Source organism: Rhododendron vialii, chromosome 9a (genome assembly GCF_030253575.1).
Source record: "Rhododendron vialii isolate Sample 1 chromosome 9a, ASM3025357v1".
Lineage (NCBI taxonomy): Eukaryota > Viridiplantae > Streptophyta > Magnoliopsida > Ericales > Ericaceae > Rhododendron > Rhododendron vialii.
In genome coordinates this window covers 4,528,462-4,551,633 of record NC_080565.1, presented here as the reverse complement: position 1 = coordinate 4,551,633, position 23,172 = coordinate 4,528,462, and the positions used below count along the sequence as shown (strand labels likewise).

The following is a 23,172-nucleotide window of genomic DNA, read 5'->3' as shown; positions in this document are numbered from 1 at the left end:
GCCTCCTCCCTCTTTAAACTAAACTAACGAGTAAAAACCTTCAAAACACTCAAAAAAAGCTCCAACATCAGACTCAACAAATTCATCACCAAATTACAAAATTTATGAAATTGCAACAGTTACTCGGTTGATGAAATGAGTCCCTATTCACTCGTTTTATAATAAATCCCAATATTTTATTGGGGAGACGGTGGAGCCGAGGACCTTGCTGAACCCATGCCTATTGCTCCTATCACTTTCAATTGCTGAAGTTGATGGATCTTTAGAGATGGAGTCGATTGACCCTGATGATCGATCTTCAGCTTCGTGTTGCTGGTAGGTAGGTAGAGAAAGAGAGAGAGCAGTTTGGTATATGCTCTGTTCTTCTATGGGAAGGATATTTGGCAAGCCGGGTGGCCTTCCGGTGTCTTTCAATGGTGAGCGGTGAGGGCACGTGGAACAAGATGTGCTTTGGAACAACTAATTGAAGGGCTGAGATGAATTTCATCTTCCAGTGGTGAGGGCACGTGGAGCAGATTGTGATTGGGTCCGGTGTACACTGTGATTAAGTGTGAATATTTTATTAAGAAGAAAGTGAGAATAAAGAGTTTGATTTTGTATGATTATGTGAAAGTCACTAGCTAAAGTAAAAAAAAAGTAAGTTTTGAGGATTAATTTGGTCCAAAATTTGTCGAGTCTGGTGCAGATGCTCTAAGAACATGTATACAAAGAATTGCTTTTGTCCTAAATCAAGAAAATGTGTTCAATAAACACACCTTTTTTTTTTTTGCTTTTGTCTTGTTGTAAATCTAGTTTTCAAGTTCTTTTTCTCTTGTTATTGTTGCTAAATCGTGTTTAGAAAATTGAGTTAACCTCGGCGAATAAAAGGGTAAAGAGCCGGATTTAATAAACCAATTAATATATATTCTTTTCTTCCCATTTTGTTTGTTTGGTTTTCTATATGGAGATGTCTTCTTGAAAATTAAGAAAAGAGTATGTAAATTTCACAAACTAATTAACTAACCCTCATAGATAATTAAAAGTAATTTTAAAGATGAAAAATAAGGCGTATTGTTAGAAATCTCATTAAAAAGTTAAAATTTCTATACAAAGCATACAAATCGGTTAATTGCAAAAAGTTTACAAATAAACACCCAAATACTTACAACACTTGGGGGTAAATGTGTTGTGGTTGTAGTAAAAATGCCGTTAATTGGACCATAACAAAAATGCAACAACCACATCTATTTAGGCTCCGTTTCGCTATGATTATTATTTTTTAAATATTGATTTTTTGTTTTATAAGATAAGTCATTCTCTCATAATACATTACCTTTAATTAGCAAAACGGGGCCTTACGTGGAATGGGAGGGGTTGTAGTGCACCCGCTGCACTACACCGTAGTGCGGTCGATCTGACCATCCATCTCGGTGTGGACAGTTTGGGTTTAATCCGAACTCCTACAAATCCTAACCGTCTATTGTTCGGATGAAAATCCGAGTCGTCCATTGTCGAGATGGATGGTCGGATTGGTTGCACTACACGTATAGTGCGGAGGGGTCACTACAGCACCCTGGGTCCGCCTTACACACCCATACACATAAGCGTCGAGCCCACGCACTTGCTTGTATGACTTTAATAAGTGAAATTACCCTCTTACCCTCTCAAAAAATGGGCATGTGTTTGGATGTGGTGGTAAAATTGTTGCATTGGTTAACTTGTTGAGCTGGCAACTTGTGGTTGGCTGGATGACGAACGTAACAATTGGATATAAATCGCATTTAAATTCTGTTCCATGTGCCTTTCCTCTCTCCAATTTCCTCACTCTACTTTTGCGTATACGTTTCTCCACGCCGGAGACATCACCGGAGATCGGATCCTGTCGCCGGAGACCCCACTGGTAACCACATTCTGCTCTTGAATCGCTTCGCACATTATACAAAAGGTGCGCTTCAAATCCATCTCTCTCTCTCTCTCTCTCTCTCTCTCTCTCTCTCTCTCTCTCTCTTACATTTTCTATCGGATTTATTTTGAAGCGGAAGATCTGTTTGTTGTTAGCCTGGATTGGTACTCTGAAATGTTTATTTTTTTGTTGGCTTTTAGTTCTTTCAAACCTAGATCAAGTATTGCTTTCTTCTGTCCCTCAAAGGCTCGAACGATCACGAACTTAATAGTTTGGGGACTCCGGAAAGTTGTACTCACTCCGTCCTCCAGAGAATGTCCATTTTCACTATTCATATCTATCGTTTTTTAATTCATAGTAGCAGTCATTTTCAAACTGCATCTGATGGATATCACTTAGTTATATTAGACGAAGTGTTTATGACCATAAAAGACAACCCCAACGGGTTGGCTTGGTGGTCTTGGCCGACTTAGGGATTTGAGGGTTTGATTCCCCTTTCTAGCAACTCTTGGGGCCACCTCACCTCCACACGTAAGGGTGTGAAACAGCTGTGGGAGGGGCTGTAGGGATTAGTTCGAGGTGCGCGCAAGTTGGCCTAGGAAACGCCGCATTACCAAAAAAATAAAATAAAAATAAAAGACGAGAGAGATGAATAGTGAAAATGGACATTCTTTATGGGATGGAGGGATTATTATCTATTGCTGAAATTCGAGAACCATAGGGCTTCAAATCAGGTACCTTCCACAGGCTTTAGATGTCGAAACTTGTTATTCATATACGAGAAGCATTCATGGCATTGAGCTAGTAAGGAGTCAAACGATTCTTGTTGGGTATGGCATTCTTAAACAATGGGGTTAAGAAGAGTATGGCTGAGATGGCAACATATTGCCAAAGCTTTCAGAAGGCTCTGCTGCTCTATGTGGAGTAGATTGGTAAAGAAGGATTTGAATGTTGATACCAAGTTGTTGGGATTTATGATAATTTGTTTGTTCTTGAATTGGCTGAGTTGTTGTTTTGAAAAACTTAATGAGCGGTTCTCCGAATCTTATTATGGGTGTATTCAAGGAAAATGTTTTGATCATATTACTTGAAGTAATGTTTTGTTGTGTGTACAAATTTTCTTCTTCTTGGCATCTGCCACTTTGTACTGTTTGTTGTTTCTGAAAAAGAAACTATTTGAAGAGCTTTTGTTGTTTTCTCATAATCTCTCTCATTATTCATCAAGTCCTTGGGAAGAATTAAATAGTTGGAGTGGCTACTGCACATAGCTAGAAGTGTACAAACTCTTCTGCTTGTTTATTCAATTCACTTATCGGATATGTGTGTGGGAGCATGGATAGGGCGGTGGTGTTTGGCAGCGGACGGACAACTATTTAAATTTTAGTGAGCCAAATTTAATTGCTATTGAGGTCAAAGTTAACAAGGTTGCTGCTGTAAAGAAATTAAATTTTTTGTGCCTGAGAATAAAGCTAAACATTCACAAACAATCTCAAGGCTGATAAATGTGCCCTTCTGGCTTCCAACCTCGAGATGTGTAGGGTTATCTTATATGGAATAGAAGATGTTAAATTGTTATTGTAATGTCAATTTCAGCTAAGATTGCTCTCTAATGACATCTCTTGCATTTAAATTGTCATGCGGTTATGATCTTTTATTGAAGAATCTTTAGCTGTCCTTGATTATTCATCTTGATTATTTCATCAACACTGCATATAGCTGTAATAGTGTGATTTTAGTACTGCATAATTTGGTCATGCAGAAGAAAGTTAAACGTCCTCTGGACTCAAAAGACCTTGTTGCTTGTGGAAATTCTTTTCTGCCGTTTTTCACTTCACTTATTAGCGAAGTTGGTGTGACAATGTTTCCTCCTTTCCTTCCTATTGCAGATATGTATGACAACTTAGGAGCCAACCAGGTGGGTCCAAGACCACCAACAAATCTGCAGTCTAATCCACTTGGAAATGCATTCTATGGTGCTGGCTCAGGACTTATAAGAGGTGGACTGGGTGCATATGGAGAGAGAATCCTAGGATCAAGCTCAGAGTATGTGCAGAGCAATGTAAGTAATATGCATAATGCTTCATAGAATTATAGACAAACTCATGTATACTGGTATATTTGAGGAAAAGTAGGGGGACGTTACTTTCCGTTGCACCCAAAAAAGAAAAGGGGAATAGAAAGTAAGGATGCTTATTGTTACAGTGGGCATTGATTTTTGCAGATAGACACTTGCATTTTGTTTGATTAACGGAAGTTTTTGTGCTAGTGAGAAAACTTTCGATGGAATCATTAAGGACTTGTCATTCCCAGGAACTCTTCTACTGCAAATGCATATGTTGGCTATAGGCATCACGGAGTTTTTCCCCCTGCCCTTTACTTTAGATCATTGTTATATGAGTTGGTGTTAAGAAGCACATGCACGTGTGAAAAGGGGAAGTGTCGTGTTGTACATGGACATGCACGAGACTCATCAATTGTAGACATCTATTAGACACACGTCAGAACATATCCTATTGTATTCTGCATTTTCTGAACTCTTATGCGCTTTAGACACTTGGAGAGCAATTGCCTCGCACTTAGACACCCACGAAAACACTCCAAATTAACTTGTGGTGCATGAGGTAAAATTGTATCTGTAAAGTTTTCATAGGGTTTCCGAATATTAGGATTTAGGAATGACTTCAATTTGTTTTTCAAAAACTATTGGACTATTTGAATGAATTTCATGTTTATATGTTCTGTTCGGGAGACCTTTGTATGTTTATCTGTTTGATTCCTTCCTTCAATTTTGGCTAGCAGAAATTATCTTGCAACAGATATGGTCCCTTTGATATTTCCATGATTCACTTGTGGCTGTGGTAACAGAAATGAAACAATTTATTTTGGTGGATCTGAATATGCATCTAACTAAAATGCTTCGTGACAGAGTAGAAATTTAGTGAGATATATGATATATCTAATCAAGTTTAACACACTCTCTAATAGCTTAAGTTTCTATATGGTAGTCAACTATTTACTGTGGTATCATGTGTTCAAACGTCACCACCTACGACATTATTAAATTGCGTAGTTGTTTGGCTACTTATGGAAGGGAGCTTGGCCACACCAGAAGGGATGGGGTAAGGGTTCGTGAAGTTACCCCTCTCTCTAACAGTATATGCTTTTAGATGATATGGTGGTCAGCAAATTCTGACAAAATCCTTGGCATCTCAGACTCCAATTAGCTATGAAGTGCTTCTGTTGGATGAACGTTCTCCGTTTCCGCATTTGACATTTTTTTTGAATTATCGTTGTTTTCGGTTCTTTATCTGGACAAAAAAAAGATGCTGTTGTGATTTTACAAAAGTCTTTGTAGTCTTCAAAAAGAAGATGCTGTTGTGATATTACAAAAGTCTTTGTAGTCTTCAAAGAATATTTTGTGATTCTCTTATGAGGCAGTAGTTTAGGCATCAAATGCACGTACTTCATTGATTGATGGTGGGGTTTCGAAATTCACTGCTTACGATGAAATGTGCAGATAAGTAGGTACTTCTCTGATCCACAGTACTATTTCCAAGTCAATGATAGCTATGTGAGGAACAAATTGAAGGTTGTTTTGTTCCCTTTTCTGCACAGGGTAAGGGAAAACGTTATTATTAGTTATATTTGTCACAATCTTTTCATACTATTAATCTTATTTTTGTTCCTCTAGGGTCATTGGACAAGGGTAACTGAGCCTGTAGGGGGGAGGCTCTCGTACAAACCTCCAATTTATGATATTAATGCACCAGACTTATACATTCCGTTCATGGTTTTTGGTACCTATATCGTGCTTGCTGGCTTCTCGTTGGGTATTCATGGAAAGTAAGAATTTGCATACTCACACTTCCATTGTTTGCAATAATAGCTTTCCCTGTTTTCTTCCTGCAAAAATGGATTTGCCCTGTTTTGTCTTTGTTAGTGCCTGATGCGGTCTTTCTGATATTCCCCAGCTTCTCCTTCCCCTTGTACAACTTGAACTTTGTTTGTTAGTTACTTGGTGAAATATGCTGACTTAAAATTTCCTTCACGTTCTCTGTTCAAACCATGTCCAACAAAATTCAACTCTCCTTTAAAATCTAGTTATTCAAAAAATATTTTCCTTTCACCAAGATTGATAAGAATGTAGTCACTTTGAAGCCTTTGTGAAAGTTACTTCAATCTGTCAACCACCCTCCAAATGCACCACATAAATAAAAATGTGTCTGCCTCTATCACTCTGACAGTATGGCACACTTTGGTCAATGACTTGGAAAGTAGAAGAATGTCTAGCGGCATCAGCCAAGCCCCTCCAATGTTATAGCATGAGTTAACTTCCTTGAAGAACTTCGATGGGATACTTAAAAATCTGAAGATTTCACTTAAGTTTGAGCGAGATAGAAAAGGCACATATCAATATAAATTGGAGTATGAGGAAAGGTAAGTCCTACGTAAAGGAGAGTAGCTTTGTCAATAAGGATTAAGGAGTATGTTGAAGCATGTTAGAAGTTGCACAACTGAAAGAACCAATGGGAGGAAGGCTGTTAAAATGTTGGCCCGTGTACATTTTAGTCTAGGAGTGATTTGATCCAAGTTGAGGTACTTGAAGGACAAGAGATTGGATAAGGGCAAGAAACAGCATGGCACGTGCGATGCATGTGCTAATTGTTCACATAGAAAATAAACGGTATTTGTCGAAATATATTTTAATCTTTGGATTACCTACAAATTAAATGATTAAGTTACTATTTAGTCATTGCTTAACCCTTCTTAGTCTTTCTCTTTCTGTAAAACTTGTCACAAATGAGGAGACCATACCACACTGAAATGTGACAAATTATTTTCCTCACTTTGGTGCTAACGTTGGTGTCAAATGCTCCCTCGATGATATATTTTCTCATTTCACTTAGAAACACATGAGTGCATAAAATCTCTTGCCTCGAATGAAAGTTCGTTTAGTATCCAAACATGAACAACAAAAATCCTCACCTTGGGAAATTATGGCTTGCCCATCCATTTTTCCTTTATCCCTCTTCTTCTTTGTTCACGGACGAATTAGAGTCCAAAAAAGGACTCTAATTTCTTTAGTTGTAAGATGAATGTGTTGAATCGGACTCGTAACAAAAAACTCTGAACTTGCATAACTGGGACTTGTTCTTCAACGGTTCAACCCTGCTTAGAATGGACTCACCGTGCACGTTTTTTCCTTTGTTCCAATGATGGTGAACCATTTGGAAGTTCTGGTTTTTGAGTGGGTGTTTTGCTGTTTAGCTTGATATTACTTGGAAAGAAGTTGTAGTTGCAAGGAGTCCCTTGAGTTGTAACTGCGATGATTCTTAAAATTATGTATTGCTCCTGATTTGAAATTCATCTCATTCTTACCCTCCACTAGATAATGCAAAGTAATTGACAAAGTTAAGATTTGTACTCACTGACAAAAATCAGGAGACACCATACGGTGTTCTCCTTTTCTATAGTAGAATATATATTCCCTCGTACTGATAGAAGATTTGGCCTTGCAAAGAGTTGACAGGTGAATGTAGAAGGATTCCTAGCTGAAGCAATTTGATTAAGGCTTGTTGAGTTTCATTGTTTCACATTGTATGAGAAGCTAGCAAAACCAGTCGCATAATAGTCCTCTAAAAGTTGTTTGGCTCGCAGTAGTCAAGACACCAGGACGTGATGCTATTAGGAAGTTGAATTGAAAGCAGGACCAGCAGTGTGTCTGCTCCTGTAGTTTGTTGCAAAGAAGCTAACAATCACTTAGATGGGTAATGTTATACAAGTAAGACAATCAGTATGGTGATAAGTATGGTCATGCTTATGTAAGTAACGTAATTTAAGTATACAGCCGAACAACTGAGGACGGTATCTATATAACAATGTATAATGTTTCATTTTATCTCGACATTCTCTTGATAATGCGTGACATTAGTTCATAACAGTAATGCATTAATCATTATATTTAGACACAACTACTATGCCATGTGAGAGTGGAGTAGGTAATATGGAAGGATTTAAAGCATATACAAGAAATATATTACTGGCTGAGATACATATTGCTCATGGCTAAATTTGCCTCGGGATTGTATGCATCTTAGTTTTCACAGGGTAATACAAACATGTAAATGTCATGAGCGTGTAAATCACATCTACAGCATAGGCAGTGGAGATAGTTCGCACTTCGCAGATTGTTAATATGGCTTCCAAAATATTTTGCTTTGGCTTTCAAAGAAAAACCTGTTCGTGAATGATGAGTTCCCTCATTCATGTAAGGGGCCTGACAAAATTATAGATTGCTGGGCAGAGGGGACTTCGCACACAATTTGCGAATAATGTCATTCATATATGACCGCATTGCTTTTGGTCTTTCTCCTCCTACTTGTGTTGCATGGGAAAGGGAGGTGCTGTCGAATTGGAAATGAACCCATTTCTTCTGTCTCACTCCCCCTTCGCCATCTCACATACCCAATAGCACACTATAGACATCCCCACATCCTAATATTTAACATCCAGGGCCTGCCTGCTGATGTTTGGGATCTAAAACGAAATCTCTTAAAGGGCTTTTTAATATTTGACTCTTAATTTAAATAGGATTTATTGCCATTTACGTGTACTGAAAGTTATTAGACTCTAGGTTACTGCCTTAGTAATGAGGCGTTTGGACAAATACTTGGTCTATTTTGTTAGGCCTTCAGATGAGAGTTTTCTTTGTTGCTATACATTGGAGACAAATTATGTTTTGTTCATTCCGGTTATTGAGGGCTATGCATAAGAAATGCCATTTGCATGTTAGCAATTAAAGAACAATTTGTTTTATGGGTCTTTGGATAAAGGGGTTGTTTTTGGCTTGAGAAGTAGACTTACGAGTGTCGGTCCTTTTTTTCTTGTGGGTGGGGGTGGTCATTAGCATAGACATTTTGTTTTCTTCTAGGCCTTAATATTGAAAGAGTGCTAAAATTTCGGACTTCTAGAAAATTTGGGGCTTACTGGAACCTGCGTTATACCTTAGCCGGTGCTGATTATCTGTTTTTTGTTGGCAGGTTTAGTCCTGAAACTCTAAGTTGGCTGTTCATGAAGGGACTAGTAGGCTGGTTTTTGCAATTTGTCCTGCTGAAGGCATCTTTGATTTCACTAGGAAGTGGGGAGGCTCCTTTCTTGGACATCGTTGCATACGCAGGCTATTCATTTACAGGAATGTGTTTGGCTGTCCTTGGGAGGATCATCTGGAGTTACTCGTACTACTTTCTGATGCCATGGACGTGTTTATGCATGGCGATTTTCTTAGTGAAGACAATGAAGAGAGTACTCTTTTCGGAGGTGAGAAGTCATGAGTCGAGCAAGCAACATTTTCTTTTGCTCCTCATTGCTTTGGCTCAGTTCCCACTTTTCATTTGGCTTGGCAATGTTGGCGTTCATTGGCTTTTTTAGACACCATCTCTTTGTAACTGGGTTAGAAACGCGCTGTTAAAACTTTTGAGTTGTTGTAGTCTATGTCTATTTTTGTGGGACTCATTTGGGTTGAGTTCTAATCTTGTTTACTCGCTAATGGTCCCCAGATACTTGCTTGTTTTTGTTGTTGTTTGTGCAATAGGTAGAATTCTCATAACCGAGGCCTACCGCATGCTAAAGGCGCACCTTAGCTACCACATCAACACTAGGTCCTTTTGTATCTTGGTAATGCTTCGAGTTACTATTTTGCACATGTGAAAAACTATTACTACTTGCCAAGGAGAAGAAAGGAAAGTATGAGACTAGCCATTTTTAATGTGTTCAATTAGTAGAAAACTTTTAGGGCTTGCATCTGTAACTTCCCATGAAGAAGAGTTTCCCCTCAACTTTGTTCTGCAAAACCTATTGTATTTTGTAGGAATCTTGTTTAGGCCATCAAATTACATCTTAAATTTTCTGCTAAATTCGTTTGTTGATGTATTGAATGAACATATCAATTTCCGATTTGACCCAAAAAAAGAAGGAACGTATTTCGGGAATTCTCTCTCTTTCCTTGTAGTTCCTCACTAAACTTTTCTGGGATTAATTTTCCTACATTAACTTTTTGACAACTAAAAGGAGCCTAGAAGTATCAGTTTCTACTTATGTGAAAGGTACACTCATCCAATAAGAATGCATTATGCAAATCTTGTTGCCCAGAAATTCTCTCACCAAGTGTTCGGCCCGACACATTGTGAAGCTGGTTTTTGGCCTCCATTACACAACTGGATGTTGTCTGGGCAATCAAGACAGTTTTGTGCAAGACTTCCCGTAATGCTTACTCTAGTGTTGTTGAACTGAGGTGGTAGTCTTCCCACAAGCCAGTTGTTATCCAAGAAAACACTCCTCCACGTTCCGTCCACCATCTGGCCGTATTCCACTGGAATTCTGCCAGAAAACTGGTTGTAACCTAGATCGATTCTGGTAAGATTTGGGTACGTGGCTAAATTTCTCGACAAATGACCACTAATGTTGTTACTGTGCACGTCAAGCACCTCAAGTTGCGAATCTCTGTGTGAAATTTCAATCACCTCCATCTCTGTGAAACTGTTGATCGAAAGGTTGATGTGATTAACACCGGGTAATGCCAGGATTTCATGGTATATTGGACCGGAAAAATTGTTATCGCTGAGATCCATTGTTTCTAGGTTCGTGAACCTTTTTAGTGGTGAAATATGGCCTGATAGATTGTTATTGCTCAGCAACAATGTCTTCAACCTTACTGGAAGCCGTGGTAAGTTTCCATTGAGTAGGTTTCTGCTGAGATCTAAGGTGTTCAGCTGCCATAATCCCATGAGGTCGGGGATCCTACCGGTGAATTGGTTGTTCGCCAATATTAAGACAGTTAGGGTTCTATGGTTGGCAATATTTCTTGGGATTGAACCGGACAGTTCGTTATGCGATACATCAATGATCTCCAGTCTCTTGAGCTTGTCGATTATTGGAGGGAAAAAGCCGGTGAGAAGATTATTCGAGAGTTGAAGTTTGGTTAGATTTCGTAGGTTAGAAAGTGAGGAAGGTATTGGCCCCCAAAACCTGTTCTTGGCCAGGTTAAGTATGGTGAGCGCGGTAAGGTTCCCGATCGTTGGTGTCAGAAACCCGTTGTATCCTGCAGCGTCAAGATCGATCTCCACTACCCGTGCAGTTGAATTATCTGCAGGAATCGTGCACACGATTCCGAGAAACCGCTCCCCTGGATCATCGCATGGATCCACTTGGAAATTCCAAGTTTGTAGGAAGGAAGATGGAGATATTGTGTAGGGATCAATTTCCTGCTTCAGGCTCCAAAGGGCTTCTATATCTGATTGTAAAGTCACCGAGTACACGAACCATGGAACGAAAGTCGCCATGACTATGGCGGCAGGGAATGAATAGGAGAAAAGGGAAAATGACAAATCAATTGGAATGGCCATTTGATCAAAAGGAGATGGTAAATGAATCCTGGTCTGTGCTTGGAAATTCCAGGCTATTTATATCGGTATGGATCTCGTATGAAGGAAACAAAAAGAGAGGATTCTAACTTTGAAAAAGGCTCATTTCAAGAGCACTTATGTTGAAGTTCTTTCTTGTAATAGTTTCAGTGGGCATGCCAAGAGATTGCGGGCACCTAAAATTTTATCTTCAAAGTTGGTAGGAAGTGTGGAAGGTGTTGCATTTGTTTGGTAGCATATACTAATAACTTGCACTTTGGTGGGGCCTGGTGATAGATCAATATTTTCTCCTGCTGGGTCAGCTATGGCTTAAGTCCGAACATTCCAGGACAGGTGGGTTCCCTAATGATCGGGGGTTGCTACGCTGGTTCAATCCAGCCCAACCTTTTACTGATGAAAAGCCCTGAAATCTACCATTTTCTGTTAAGATTAGGATGCATTTTATTTCCCAGTGCGGAGGTTTTCATCTTGCGCAATTACAAGTTTTATTTGCTCCAAGCATTGTATCCTACACTCGACTTAGCGAATAAACCTCCCAACCAAGATTTTAATTTTCGCGTTTGTATCGGGATTGCCTTTGATATTGAATTTCTATCAATAAAATGGCTGATATATGCCACGGTACCAATCCCAAAACATACTCTACGCCGGTATTTAAAAGATCGCTCTCGACAAAAACGAGATGGTAAGGTAGTCTATCCTGATTAGGCTGTAACCTCTCCCATCTCCCTTGCATTGCAGACCCTGCATTTGTCTACGGCGTCCAAGCTTTTCAATGTTTCGTCAAATACCATCTCTTAATTTACAAGCAGCATTGCTAGAACTTCTCCCTAGCTTATACCGAGTAACAAGTTTCAGCTGTCTAGTATGTACTACTAATTGGTAACGAATTTTGAACCGACAAGATTCTAATAAGACATTTACCCCCAAGGCGCGGGATCATGATTCTAAAATGGATTACCCAACTGCAGTTTATCTCTGTTGGCTAGAAGCCTCATTTCGTTCTAGTAGGTCAACGATTCGAGTCCTGGCACGAGCAGGATTTCCCCCCCCGAAGCCATAGGCTAATATGCCGAAAATAGGATTCTGGAATCGATTACTGTCCCTAGGTGGACGGTTCCTACAATTAAGGGTTAGATTCTTGAAATCATTCATTCTTTTAATCTTCCTACGCCGACGAATGCCTCTCGGGGTCTCTCTCTCTCTTTTTTTTTTTATCAAATTAATTACATAAACTATACATTTTTTTTTTCATGGCAGAGAATGGGGAGGGATCACATCCCCTAGTGCATGCAATGGAAGGTGTGGTGTTTTCTGTCTCTGCAGGCGTTGTAATGTATCTGCTTGTGCACAGGATAATGCAAATTGGAAAACCAAATGAACATTTTTTCACTTCATGCACATCATGCGAAATGGTCATGCTCGTTGTGATGTTTTTTGGCTATTGTTATTTAGCTATTTCTGGCTGGAAAGAGATGCACCAAACCCTTAAGAGGCATCGTCAGGTTGTCCCGATTATACCTGTTCATCCGGAATCCTAACACCCCGTACAGGATCCCGTGCGTCAAGTTTATTAGGGATCATTCAATTTTTACAAATGGGTTTCTTCATTCGGTTTAATCTAGTTTTTATGTTTCCACTAGTTTTCTTGATTTACAAGAATTTAATGTAATTTGTTGATAAAAATTTTTTCCGATGTAATTTGTTCCAGAATGGCCATGTCTTCGTTGGGATAAATTCATGTAATAAAATTTCAAAATGTTTCTTCCTTCCGTTTTTTTTTTGCAAACTTTCGGGTATTCTGTGTGAATTTTTCATGCCTTTAAAAGACTCTTGGCGATTGTGCTATGTGGAATCAAACTAAAGAGCAAATTAACATGGCATGTCAAAAACATAAGTGGCTAGCTTGCCGGAGGTGCGAGGTGGCGTGAGAGGGGTAGCCAATTGGAGGAGAGCTGCTGGAGGGTATCATCAGAGGTGGTGGTGTCGCTGAAAATGAACCATTCAATTGGCTCTCGAGATGCAAGTAAATCTGGAGGTGTGATAGTCAAAGAGGGTATCATCGGAGGTGGGTGGTGCCGCCGAAAATGAACCATTCAATTGGCTCTCGAGATGCGAGTAAATCTGGAGGTGTGATAGTCATAGAGGGCCTCTGAGTCTTGGGAGAATGGAATTGGGCTTCAAGACTCGAGTTCAGCTTCTTTTGGGGAGAAAGCTGTGGAGAAAGTTGAAATCGGATTAACCATTTACGTAATTTCTTTGTGGATGGTCAAAATCTTTTGTTGAAGCTCGCTCGGATATGATGGTCTCCATAGGGGAGACTTTCTGCTCCATCCTGGTTTGAGCTAATTCGAGACGCTTGAGGACTTTGTTTTGCACAATAGCATTTTCAGATTTCCAGCAGAGTGTGGCTTCAACTGCTTTATCCTGCTTTGTGCTGCCATCAGCATTCTTGAATATAGGATTTGAAATCCTGCATAACTGTTGGGGCACTCCTGGGCTTTTTCGTACTCCAGCGATGGGAAATCTTCTTCGCTCGAGACTGAAGTGGGTTGGAACATAAGCAGTCTGTCTGAGGATGAAGCACAGTAGTTAAATTTTGGCCAGAAGGTTCCCCAAGGAAGCCAACTTCTGGATTTCCTGATTCATATCGTTTTTCAGAGAATCTTGTTTTTGGAACATACTTCGTCCTCGTCAGGAAGCCAACTTCTGGATCTCCTGATTCATATCGTTTTTCAGAGATCTTGTTTTCGGAACATACTTCTTCCTCATCACCTTCTTCCATGCAGGAGGGCAAATCAAAGAAGCAGTGGTCATCTTGTTGGAAGACACATACATGGTTACGGTCATACGTTTGGGAGTCATCTAAAAAGGTGGCCGCTAGACTGGGTCACCGTCGAAGCTGGGAAGAAGAGAGGGACTGCAACCCTGGTTTTTATTTCCAGAAATTTTAATATCTTTGAAACCTATAACCAAAAGAAGGAATTAGTAGAAGTTACTACAAGCGTGTTCGTTTTCTGTTCTTTTGCCGAAACAATAAACAAGAACTTTGCCAAATAGCACCTCTGTTTTCGACTTTTCACAGGGCATGTGAAAAGATCATTGTGAACTGAATTCATAGTTCATGCAGAAAAGTTGTCTCCATATCGCAATGGATCAATCGTAGTGCTGCAAGAAGGACAGACACTCGATACAAGCTCAAGAGCACCGATATGCACCCACTACACAGGACAGAGAGAAGTGCAAAATAGTACAATAAAACTATGATAACAGCTCCCAATATCTAGTACAATAAAACTATGATAACAGCTCCCAATATCCATCACAAGACAAAATTAACATGTTGGTAAACCCCCAAATAAATCAAAAGAAGGAAAATTGTGGTAGCCCCTGAATTGAATCCTTGCATTGCATAAGAGATACAAAAGCGTAGAACAAGTAAGGACATAACACTTTGCCAAGATGCCACTGTAACATAAAGCTTCAACAAGTCTCTTCAAGTTTCAACCCAGATCAGGAACAGTGAAATAGTCATCAGTATCATCATTCGATATTTCAATTCGAGGCTTCTTGTAGGGCATGTTGGATTTGGGGGGTCTGTATGAAGCGTAATTGCTTGACTGTGGTGCAGGAAGCTGAGGAACTTCGGCCGGAGCTAAAGCCTTGTGAGGGACTTGTTCACCGAAGAGACCAATGTCTGCAAACCAGTCTAGCTCTCCAAATCCAACTTGTTCTTTCTGCATAGACTGTAATAACATCGCAATCTACATGAGTTCCCGCATTTGAAACGAAAATCCAACTAGTAAATCATGACGCAACACTGTTAAGGTGATATAAGGATTGGATGACGTGTATGTGCACCGCGACATGTAATTATGGTTGCAACAAGAAAAAGGTATCATGCAAAGCAAAGCGGTGGAAACCAGTTTTTGTAAATGCATTCCAATAAAAGCCGCCAAATAAAATAGAGGTCTCAATTTCGAGTACCTTCAAAAAAATTCTAACTTAGGTCCAACGAAAAACTTGAACAATCTATTAATTCGTGGATACTAGGAAGGGCATGTTGACCACGTTGTAAATATATAATGATTTATAAGTCCTTCACATAAACTCACAAGGCCTGAGCTGTTCGACAAACCGTGTTGAACTGTCTAAGCACGCAACAATTTGGTTCAATTCGTAGGTCAGGTTGATAAAATATTGCATCTGATGGAACTGCATAGATGCCAGATAGAATCTGGTAAGTCGAGCTTATGAGTTTTGCATCCCACATGTGTGAGGCAAGTAAGTACACCCATGCCACAAAGAGAAACATGTAGATAATGTGGTTTGGCAAAAACCAGATAATGCCGACAGGGATATATCAACTAGAAAACATAAAGAGTCATAAAATGACCCGACATAGTTCAGATTCACGGCACCAATAGCCGAGGCCTTGAAAAAATCTTGCACTTTTTATCAATCCTGGTGCCTGCGATATTTTTCTGACTCCCCACAAGTGAGAGATTCCGAGGGGGCTCTGGACTCCATATATGCAAAGATAAATCACAAAACCACATGGTCACAGTGACACCAACCATATCCTCAACTAACAAAACATACTGGATGCAGTACATTTATTCAATTATCTTCAGCTAAGTTCCTTCCCAAGTCCCAATATCTTGAGCTCTCTTCGAAGTTTCCATGAACCATAAGGTCATTTTAGACCACGGGCATCTAGGGAGCCTGAACCGTTCAATGATGCCACAAAAGTTCACAAAACGCACGAGATGTTTTAGTGGCTTTCATCACCCATGTTTATTTCCTATAACTACGAAATTTCTGGATACTCGGCAAATTACAAAGGCAACAAACAACTTGTATCGTGTTTTCTTATAACCACATTCATTACTTAAATACCTGAGACACTGAAGAGGTGTGGATCATATTGCTTTGTGTGCTTGTGCTATGTGCTAACTAATATGCAATATGTTACACTTCAGATTTGTTGTCTCCATTGTTCATATTTCATTTATAGCTGTAAGTTGGGCGAAAATAGGGTCACTTACTATCATGCATTAAGGCAAGTTGACTTTCTACGATTATAGATCCCTTACCTTGTCAGAAGATTCAAAATCCGAGAACTGCAACAAGTCATCGACTGCCCACGATGGTGACCCAAAGCTAGAAGCTTGCTGTGCAGTGGGCATTTTCATAGCAACAGGTTGAGCATTATGCTTAGGCGGCTTTGGATCTTGGTGGCTCTTCTCAATCTCCTTTGTGCAATTTGAACCGAGAGCAACTCGGATTCCAGTGGCAAGAAACCGTTGGTGATTTGCAGAGAGACTACCAGCAGAATGGATTGGCTCATCACAATCCTGACAAAACAGAGCCCTGTCTTCCACACAAAAAATAAAAGCTGCCTTCTCCTACATAATATAGAACATAAAAATACTTAGAAGCAGTACATACTTGAAATCCTAACGTAAGTGATGAGCACCCAATATTGTAGATATTTGGTGCGACTAGTCCTGTTTTATGTTGTTTTAACTTGCATTTATTTAGCTTTTATAGCGATATTGCAAATAAGGTATGTTTTTAGTGTTTCCAAGTAATTCGTGTGAATAAGGCGCGTTTGAACGCCAAGGAATGCTCCGGATGCAACCAAGTGCTCAAGGCCATGTGCCACCCCTTTGTGGTGCCCGAAAAGTCATGAAGAGATGGTTTGGAAGTTGCTCGGGTCGCCCAAGGGTCAAAGGAATTGAAGGAGATGTGAGAATTCTACCAAAGCTTTTTATTTTCCGACCAGCTGAGGGTAGAATCGTCATATCTTTTTATATACAAATGATCTTGGATCCAAACCACTTGGGTTAGAAAGTAGACTCAACAAGAAATTTAGGTCTAAAGCTAACTAATGGCCATATAAGAGGGAGAGAGAGAGAGGGGCCTATTTATACAAGGTTGTTTCTCTCTCAACCAAATATCTAATAAAGTTGCCATAAAAAGAAAGTTTCTACTTATGGAAGGTTGAAAAAGTTGTCAAAAAGCTACGGACTAGGTTCTCTTTAATATTAAGTTTATTTTCGTTTTCGTCAGTTAAATATGTTTGTCATTTCTAGCTTTTTGCTTAATCTTTCTAGTATGTGTGAGTAGTTTCTTGGCTAAGTCATGGGTTAATCTTTCCCAAAGACTTAGGTTGTTGTTTGATTCTCAAACCCTCGGGCTTAAAAGCATGGTTTTCGAAATAAGAGCTAATCTTGCATTTTTGGTCTAAACTAGGGGTGTTTACATTTTAGCATGTCGTTTAGCTAAGGGGTCTTGGCACGCGGCATGTTTAGGACTTTGGCCTCCTACGTGTTCGATTAATTAGTTAAACAAGTTAGTTCGCCTCCGGCAAATCACATCTTTTGATAAACGTAGTCTTTAAAGCTAAATCTTCCGAGCGTGAGCACGCCGTCGTAACTCTCGTTTGAGTTATAATCGAGAATTGATAACGGCCTTAGTCACGGGACGGATGATCCCTAGGCTTGCCTCTTTTAGCTTATTAAACTCTTTCCTAGTCTTCTGCCTTAGTATTTCCACTTTAAAAGCAAAACCAAAAGTTGGCCGTCTTAAATGCCACAATCCTTACATTAAACCTACAACCAGAACAAGCTATTGCCGATTCTCTGTGGTACAATTCCGGACTTACCGGTTTATTATGCTCTCAACGATCTAGTCCTAAGCTTGGGATTTCAACCTTATTTGAAGACAAGGTTATTGGCTAAGCAGTAAGCCATAATTAATTATCAAGACCATAATAATGGTTATAGTGATAAAAAAAAAAAAAAAACTCATACTTTTTTATGCATGTCTTAGAATCAGATTCCATTCCAAATAACGGGCTTGGTTGATGCATGTAGCTAAAGAGCCTTGTGAAGGTATGTTCTCCACGAACCACAAGGATATAGGGACTCTATATTTCATCTTCGGTGCTATTGTTGGAGTGATGGGCGCATGCTTCTCAGTACTGATTCGTATGGAATTAGCATGACCCGGCGATCAAATTCTTGGTGGGAATATCAACTTTATAATGTTATAAAAACGGCTCACGCTTTTTTAATGATCTTTTTTATGGTTATGCCGGCGATGATAGGTGGATCTGGTAATTGGTCAGTTCTGATTCTGATAGGTGCACCTGACATGGCATTTCCACAATTAAAACCCATGTGCGCGAGAAGTAATGAACATAATGATTCAAGTACTTGGCCAGGTTAATGTAACGAATATAATGATTCAAGAAACAGGCCATCTTTAAGGCCTTGCTTGATCGATTGGTCTACTAATTGAAGGTATATGTAATTCATATTTCATCCAACGACGGCAGGCATGGGAGCAACAGTGAGGTTGCTCCAATATGACCCGGTGGTCACGGGTTAGGGTCGCGGAAGCAACCTCTCCACTTGTGGGCGAGGCTACATGCATCAAACCTTCACATACCTGCAGTAGCAGGAGGCTCGTGTACTTGCACTGGGTAGCCTTTTGATAGTTTGACATCCAACAAATGTATAATCTCTCCTCTAGTTGTTGCATTCAAATGCCAGAATTACGGTCACGGTGGATTTGTTATCCAATCCCATGTCTGATCCGGCTTAACAAATGGACTCTTAACTCATTTGATGCAAATTATTCGTAGATGGTAAGAAATGTGCTTGCTCAAATTCTTAAATCAAATCAGAAGAAAACAGAATCCTCCTATCAATGACTAACCAAAACTCTTCATCATCAAAATTCCAACGGTCATATTTTCAAACCTAATCCAGTTCAATTATCAGAAGTCTACGGATCAGAGATGGCTTTCCATCATCAACATATAGTTAAAGACGATCTTGTGATATTTTGAAATTTTTTTGTGCGAGTGCTCCATATGAGATTAACTTTGATGAAAAAGGGAGCAAGACGACTAGAAATATGAACTAATGCATTATCAATTAAACAGAATAAAACCAAGATTAATTTCAGTGGTTTATAAGGGTTTGGCCTCACTTTATTGTTGAAATGTTTATATAAAATGAACTTTTGATACATTTGCAATAATTTTTAAAATTCTTGACTCTTCTAACGTCAAAAAAGTAATGAATCAACCTTAAAATAATCTGAAAGACAAAAAATTCAACACATCTGCCCAGATAATTTTTATTGAACTTTCTAAATTATTTTATCATAATTTTTTACTTTTTAGATTACGTTTCAAGTCACACACATCAAAACGAATAAACAATTAGAAAAATATAACACCAAAACTTATTATATATATTTTTCATATAAGTCCAAAACATTATAAAATTTATCCAAGAAAATACAACATTGGGTGTCCCAAAGTTTTTTTCCAAGATGGAAAAAGTTCGAAAAAGATAGGTTTTCTTATCTAAAATTTCTCAAATTCAACCTATATGTTTATAGTTTTTTGGAAAATACCTGAAAACTAAACAAAAAATTACTTAACACATAAATCCTACCCATTTTCTTAGGAAAAACTAATATTGTCCAAAAACACACCCGATACTGGAAAACAACAAGACTCAAGTCTAGCTTATGGGTTTTAGACAAGTTGCTTCCGCTATTTGGACTTTAGTAGTTTCTGCTATCTAGACTTTAGTTAATGTATATGAGGAGAATGACTTATCTCAAAACCATAGTCCATTTAGACAAGTTGTTCCGCTATCTAGACTTTATTTAATGTATACGAGAAGAATGACCTGTTTCTAAACCGTTAAGTCCGTTTAGAGATCAATGAAACTTAGCCTCATGAGTATCAGTGATCTACAGTACATATCTTAAAGAGAAGCAAAAAAGCTTAAGAAACTCCAATTTATTACTTGGCAAATGTCACATCGAGGGAGTTTGGTGGAGAGGGACTGAAGAAGAAGCCTCTGGTGCTTGCTGGCAAGCTTGTTGGCCGCATGGATATCTACATCACATTTTGCACACAGCGCCGCCTCATCCGCGCAACAAATCAGGGTCGCCGGAGCTTTCTCACACACATCACACTGGATCTTCATGTCTTCTCAGTATTGAACAACTTCACTTCCTTTCTCAGTTTCTCTGTTCGATTCTAGTGATCTCCCCTGTTCATAAATATTAGTCGTTATTAGAGAGCGAGAATGCTCGGGATTAAATATACGACGGCCATACCTGATATTGTAATCATTATTGATCAACATAAAGAATATACGGCTCTTCAAGAATGTATTACAAATAATTGTTACATAAATTTTTTTGGGCAAAGTCCACTTTCACCCCATGTGGTTATCGCCATGTGTAGATACATCCCTCATGGTTCAAAATTGACCACATAACCTACTTGTGGTTTTGAAAATGTGCGGATAGACCTCATGCCGTCATGTTTTCCATCAATATTAACGGAGGTGTATCTCACGCGTCTCTAGAATGTAATTTAAGTCGTTCATAATGTATTAAATAAAGAATAGAATATCTCTGTAAAAATTCATCTCGATCAGGCATCAATGACCCAAATGACCCAGTGATCTAATTTTTAGTAAATTCAAATTTGAAGTTTTAATTTCATAACAAAATTGATTCAACTATGAGCTTTTCATTTTTTGATTGACTTGAATTTTGGCATAGATGTAGTACTCGTCAAAATTTACAATATCAAAGGTTTGAATTTAATTTTTGGTATATGAGATGGTGTAGTTATATTTAAAAAAGAAGAAGAATCAAGGAACATGACGAGGATATATCGGTCTTTTAATATTGTGTCCGTTAATATGGATGAAAAACATGACGGCATGGGATCTATTGTACATTTTCAAAACCACAAGTACGTTATGTGGTCAGTTTTGAACCATCATAGGGTATCCGCACATGGTGATAACCACCGGTGGACTTTGCTAAAAAAATTTCTAGAGAGAGGATTTTGAAGATTCAAGAGATACCCAGATCGAATATGTTAGAACTAACACACATATTTGCACATACTTGAGTAAAAATTTAAGGAAAAGTTTCATTTGGTGCGAAGAACTCTAGCTGATGGGCAAATTCCAAATATAACCACAAATTTGTGTAGAAATTTTATTACTGGCATGGTTGTAAAACTGTGAAAGAACGTCGGCTTCGAATATTTTAGTAAAAACTTGAGTCTTTCTTGATTTTAAGAAAATTTGAGTTAAACTCCAATCTCTTATGAGTTTAAGTTAAATACTGGACACAGGCCGTTCACTGATATTTTTATTTTTTACGTACTTATTTTCTGCTTTATAAGATGGAGTGATTCTCTAGCAACACATTACATTTAATTCAAAAAATAAGTATTTACAACGATTTTATCCAGAATTTGGTTCTGAATCGATTTCAAGAGTGAGGACAGAAAACGCTCAGAGAGAGAGAGAGAGAGAGAGAGAGAGAGAGAGAGGCCATACCCAGAATGAGGAAATGATAGTAGAACAGTCACCAACACTAGTAGACAGGTGAGGCCTTGCAATAAAACTTACCCGGGAAATATACTAAAACCCAGAAAGAAAGAAGTCTTTCCCAGGAAAGTTTTGCAAAACCCTGGACGGAAAATCCAGAGAGAGAGAGAGAGAGAGAGAGAGAGAGGAGTCTAAATGAAGAGAGGATTTTTTTAGTGAAGTGAGTGGTGGAGGATTGAAGGAGGTTGGGAGGGAAAGATAAGGGTGTCGGATATTTGCAAATCAAGTGGAAGGAAACAACTCAGAGAAAATTTTAAGTGCCGGCTAGGTACTGGCCACGTGGTGCCGTCAGCCGTGCATCAATTTCGGTCGTTCAATGAAGTTTTGAATGGTTCAGATTTGTTCGGCTGATTTTAAAATGTGAAATGACTAAAATATCCGACCGCCAAACAGATTTGAACCGTCCAAAATTTTATTGAACGGCTGAGATGGTGCACGGCACCACGTAGCCGGTACCCTGCGGGCATTGAAGAATTTCTAAACAAGTCACCATCCGTGGGGTCCTGCCTCTAAATTTGTGCAGCTGTGCGTAGCATTCAACAGAACTAGTGGCCACCAATTTTCTGGCCTTAATAATTTAAGAGCCAAACAAAACCATTTTGATGTCTTGTTTTTTACCTAAAAGGAAAAGGATGTTTATTTTACCTAAAAGGAAAAGGATGTTTAAGGGTATGAACACCAAATTTGGGAAAATTTGAGCCAAAATTGCTATAAACAGTGCATTAAGCTAGGAAATTTTCAACTCTCCCTGCAGCAGCCCTGTATACTTCGTAGCTTTCTTGGGCCCCATTTTCAATCTACCTCCCTTCATCTCTGGAACTTGCAGAAAGAACAATATTTTAATAGATAGAGGTGAACAGTTGCTCGGAAAAACAAGCGTGTATTTTTCCGAACCAGGACGTGTTTTGATAATTAATATCCTTCAAGGACAAACTAAGAACATTTGTTAATGCTGAAAATGTCTTTGGCGGGTATTAATTATCAAAACACGTCTTTAGCCGTCATTTTCCCATGCCTTTGGGAAAATAACGGTCCAGGACGTGTTTTGATAATTAATATCCTTCAAAGACAAACTAAAAACATTTGTTAATACTGAAAATGTCCTTGGCGGGTATTAATTATTAAAACACGTCTTTAGCCGTCATTTTCCCAATGCCTTTCTGTTTTGCTAAGCTGCTCCAGCAGACTTTTGTGAGTTTCTTTCTCTATTTTACCTTAATATGCCCCATATACCTAACTGATATACATGCTCTAAGGACCCGTTTGACAAGTGTGCTAGGCCCCTGGGTTGGGAAAATTTAGCAATGTTGTGGGCTCATTAGTCTCTTGTTTGATTGTACAAAAGAGGTTAGGACTAATAACAAGAAGAGACTAGCAATCCCATATTTCATGGGATTGGCAACATTTGTCATGTGCTCCA

At 38.9% G+C, this 23,172-nt stretch overlaps 3 protein-coding genes and 1 long non-coding RNA gene across 5 annotated transcripts; 2 read left to right on the top strand and 2 right to left on the bottom strand.

Moving 5' to 3' along the window:
• Positions 1 to 1,765: 1,765 nt before the first annotated feature.
• LOC131299923 (uncharacterized) lies at positions 1,766 to 9,656 on the top strand. 2 transcript variants are annotated; one of them, XM_058325500.1, is made up of 6 exons: positions 1,766 to 1,924; positions 3,769 to 3,941; positions 5,400 to 5,498; positions 5,574 to 5,725; positions 8,923 to 9,331; positions 9,474 to 9,656. In XM_058325500.1, the coding sequence occupies exons 2-5, from the start codon at positions 3,771 to 3,773 to the stop codon at positions 9,308 to 9,310; spliced, it is 810 nt and encodes a 269-aa protein (XP_058181483.1). In that variant the 5' UTR covers positions 1,766 to 1,924; positions 3,769 to 3,770; the 3' UTR covers positions 9,311 to 9,331; positions 9,474 to 9,656. The 2 variants fall into 2 exon arrangements, with proteins under 2 accessions (XP_058181483.1, XP_058181482.1); XM_058325499.1 differs by having other exon boundaries at positions 8,923 to 9,656.
• Positions 9,657 to 10,038: 382 nt separating this feature from the next.
• On the bottom strand, positions 10,039 to 11,220 carry LOC131299524 (leucine-rich repeat receptor-like serine/threonine-protein kinase BAM1). Its single transcript, XM_058325115.1, has one exon. It carries the CDS (start codon positions 11,218 to 11,220, stop codon positions 10,039 to 10,041), a length of 1,182 nt encoding a protein of 393 aa, XP_058181098.1.
• Positions 11,221 to 14,542: 3,322 nt separating this feature from the next.
• Positions 14,543 to 20,321, bottom strand: LOC131299924 (B-box zinc finger protein 24-like). The gene is made up of 3 exons (XM_058325501.1): positions 20,139 to 20,321; positions 16,398 to 16,709; positions 14,543 to 15,047 (listed from the first exon to the last, which is right to left on the bottom strand). The coding sequence occupies exons 1-3, from the start codon at positions 20,319 to 20,321 to the stop codon at positions 14,805 to 14,807; spliced, it is 738 nt and encodes a 245-aa protein (XP_058181484.1). The 3' UTR covers positions 14,543 to 14,804.
• Positions 20,258 to 21,868, top strand: LOC131299927 (uncharacterized). The gene is made up of 2 exons (XR_009190819.1): positions 20,258 to 20,389; positions 21,712 to 21,868. It is a non-coding gene; the product is annotated as an uncharacterized LOC131299927 (long non-coding RNA).
• The last annotated feature ends 1,304 nt before the right edge of the window (positions 21,869 to 23,172 follow it).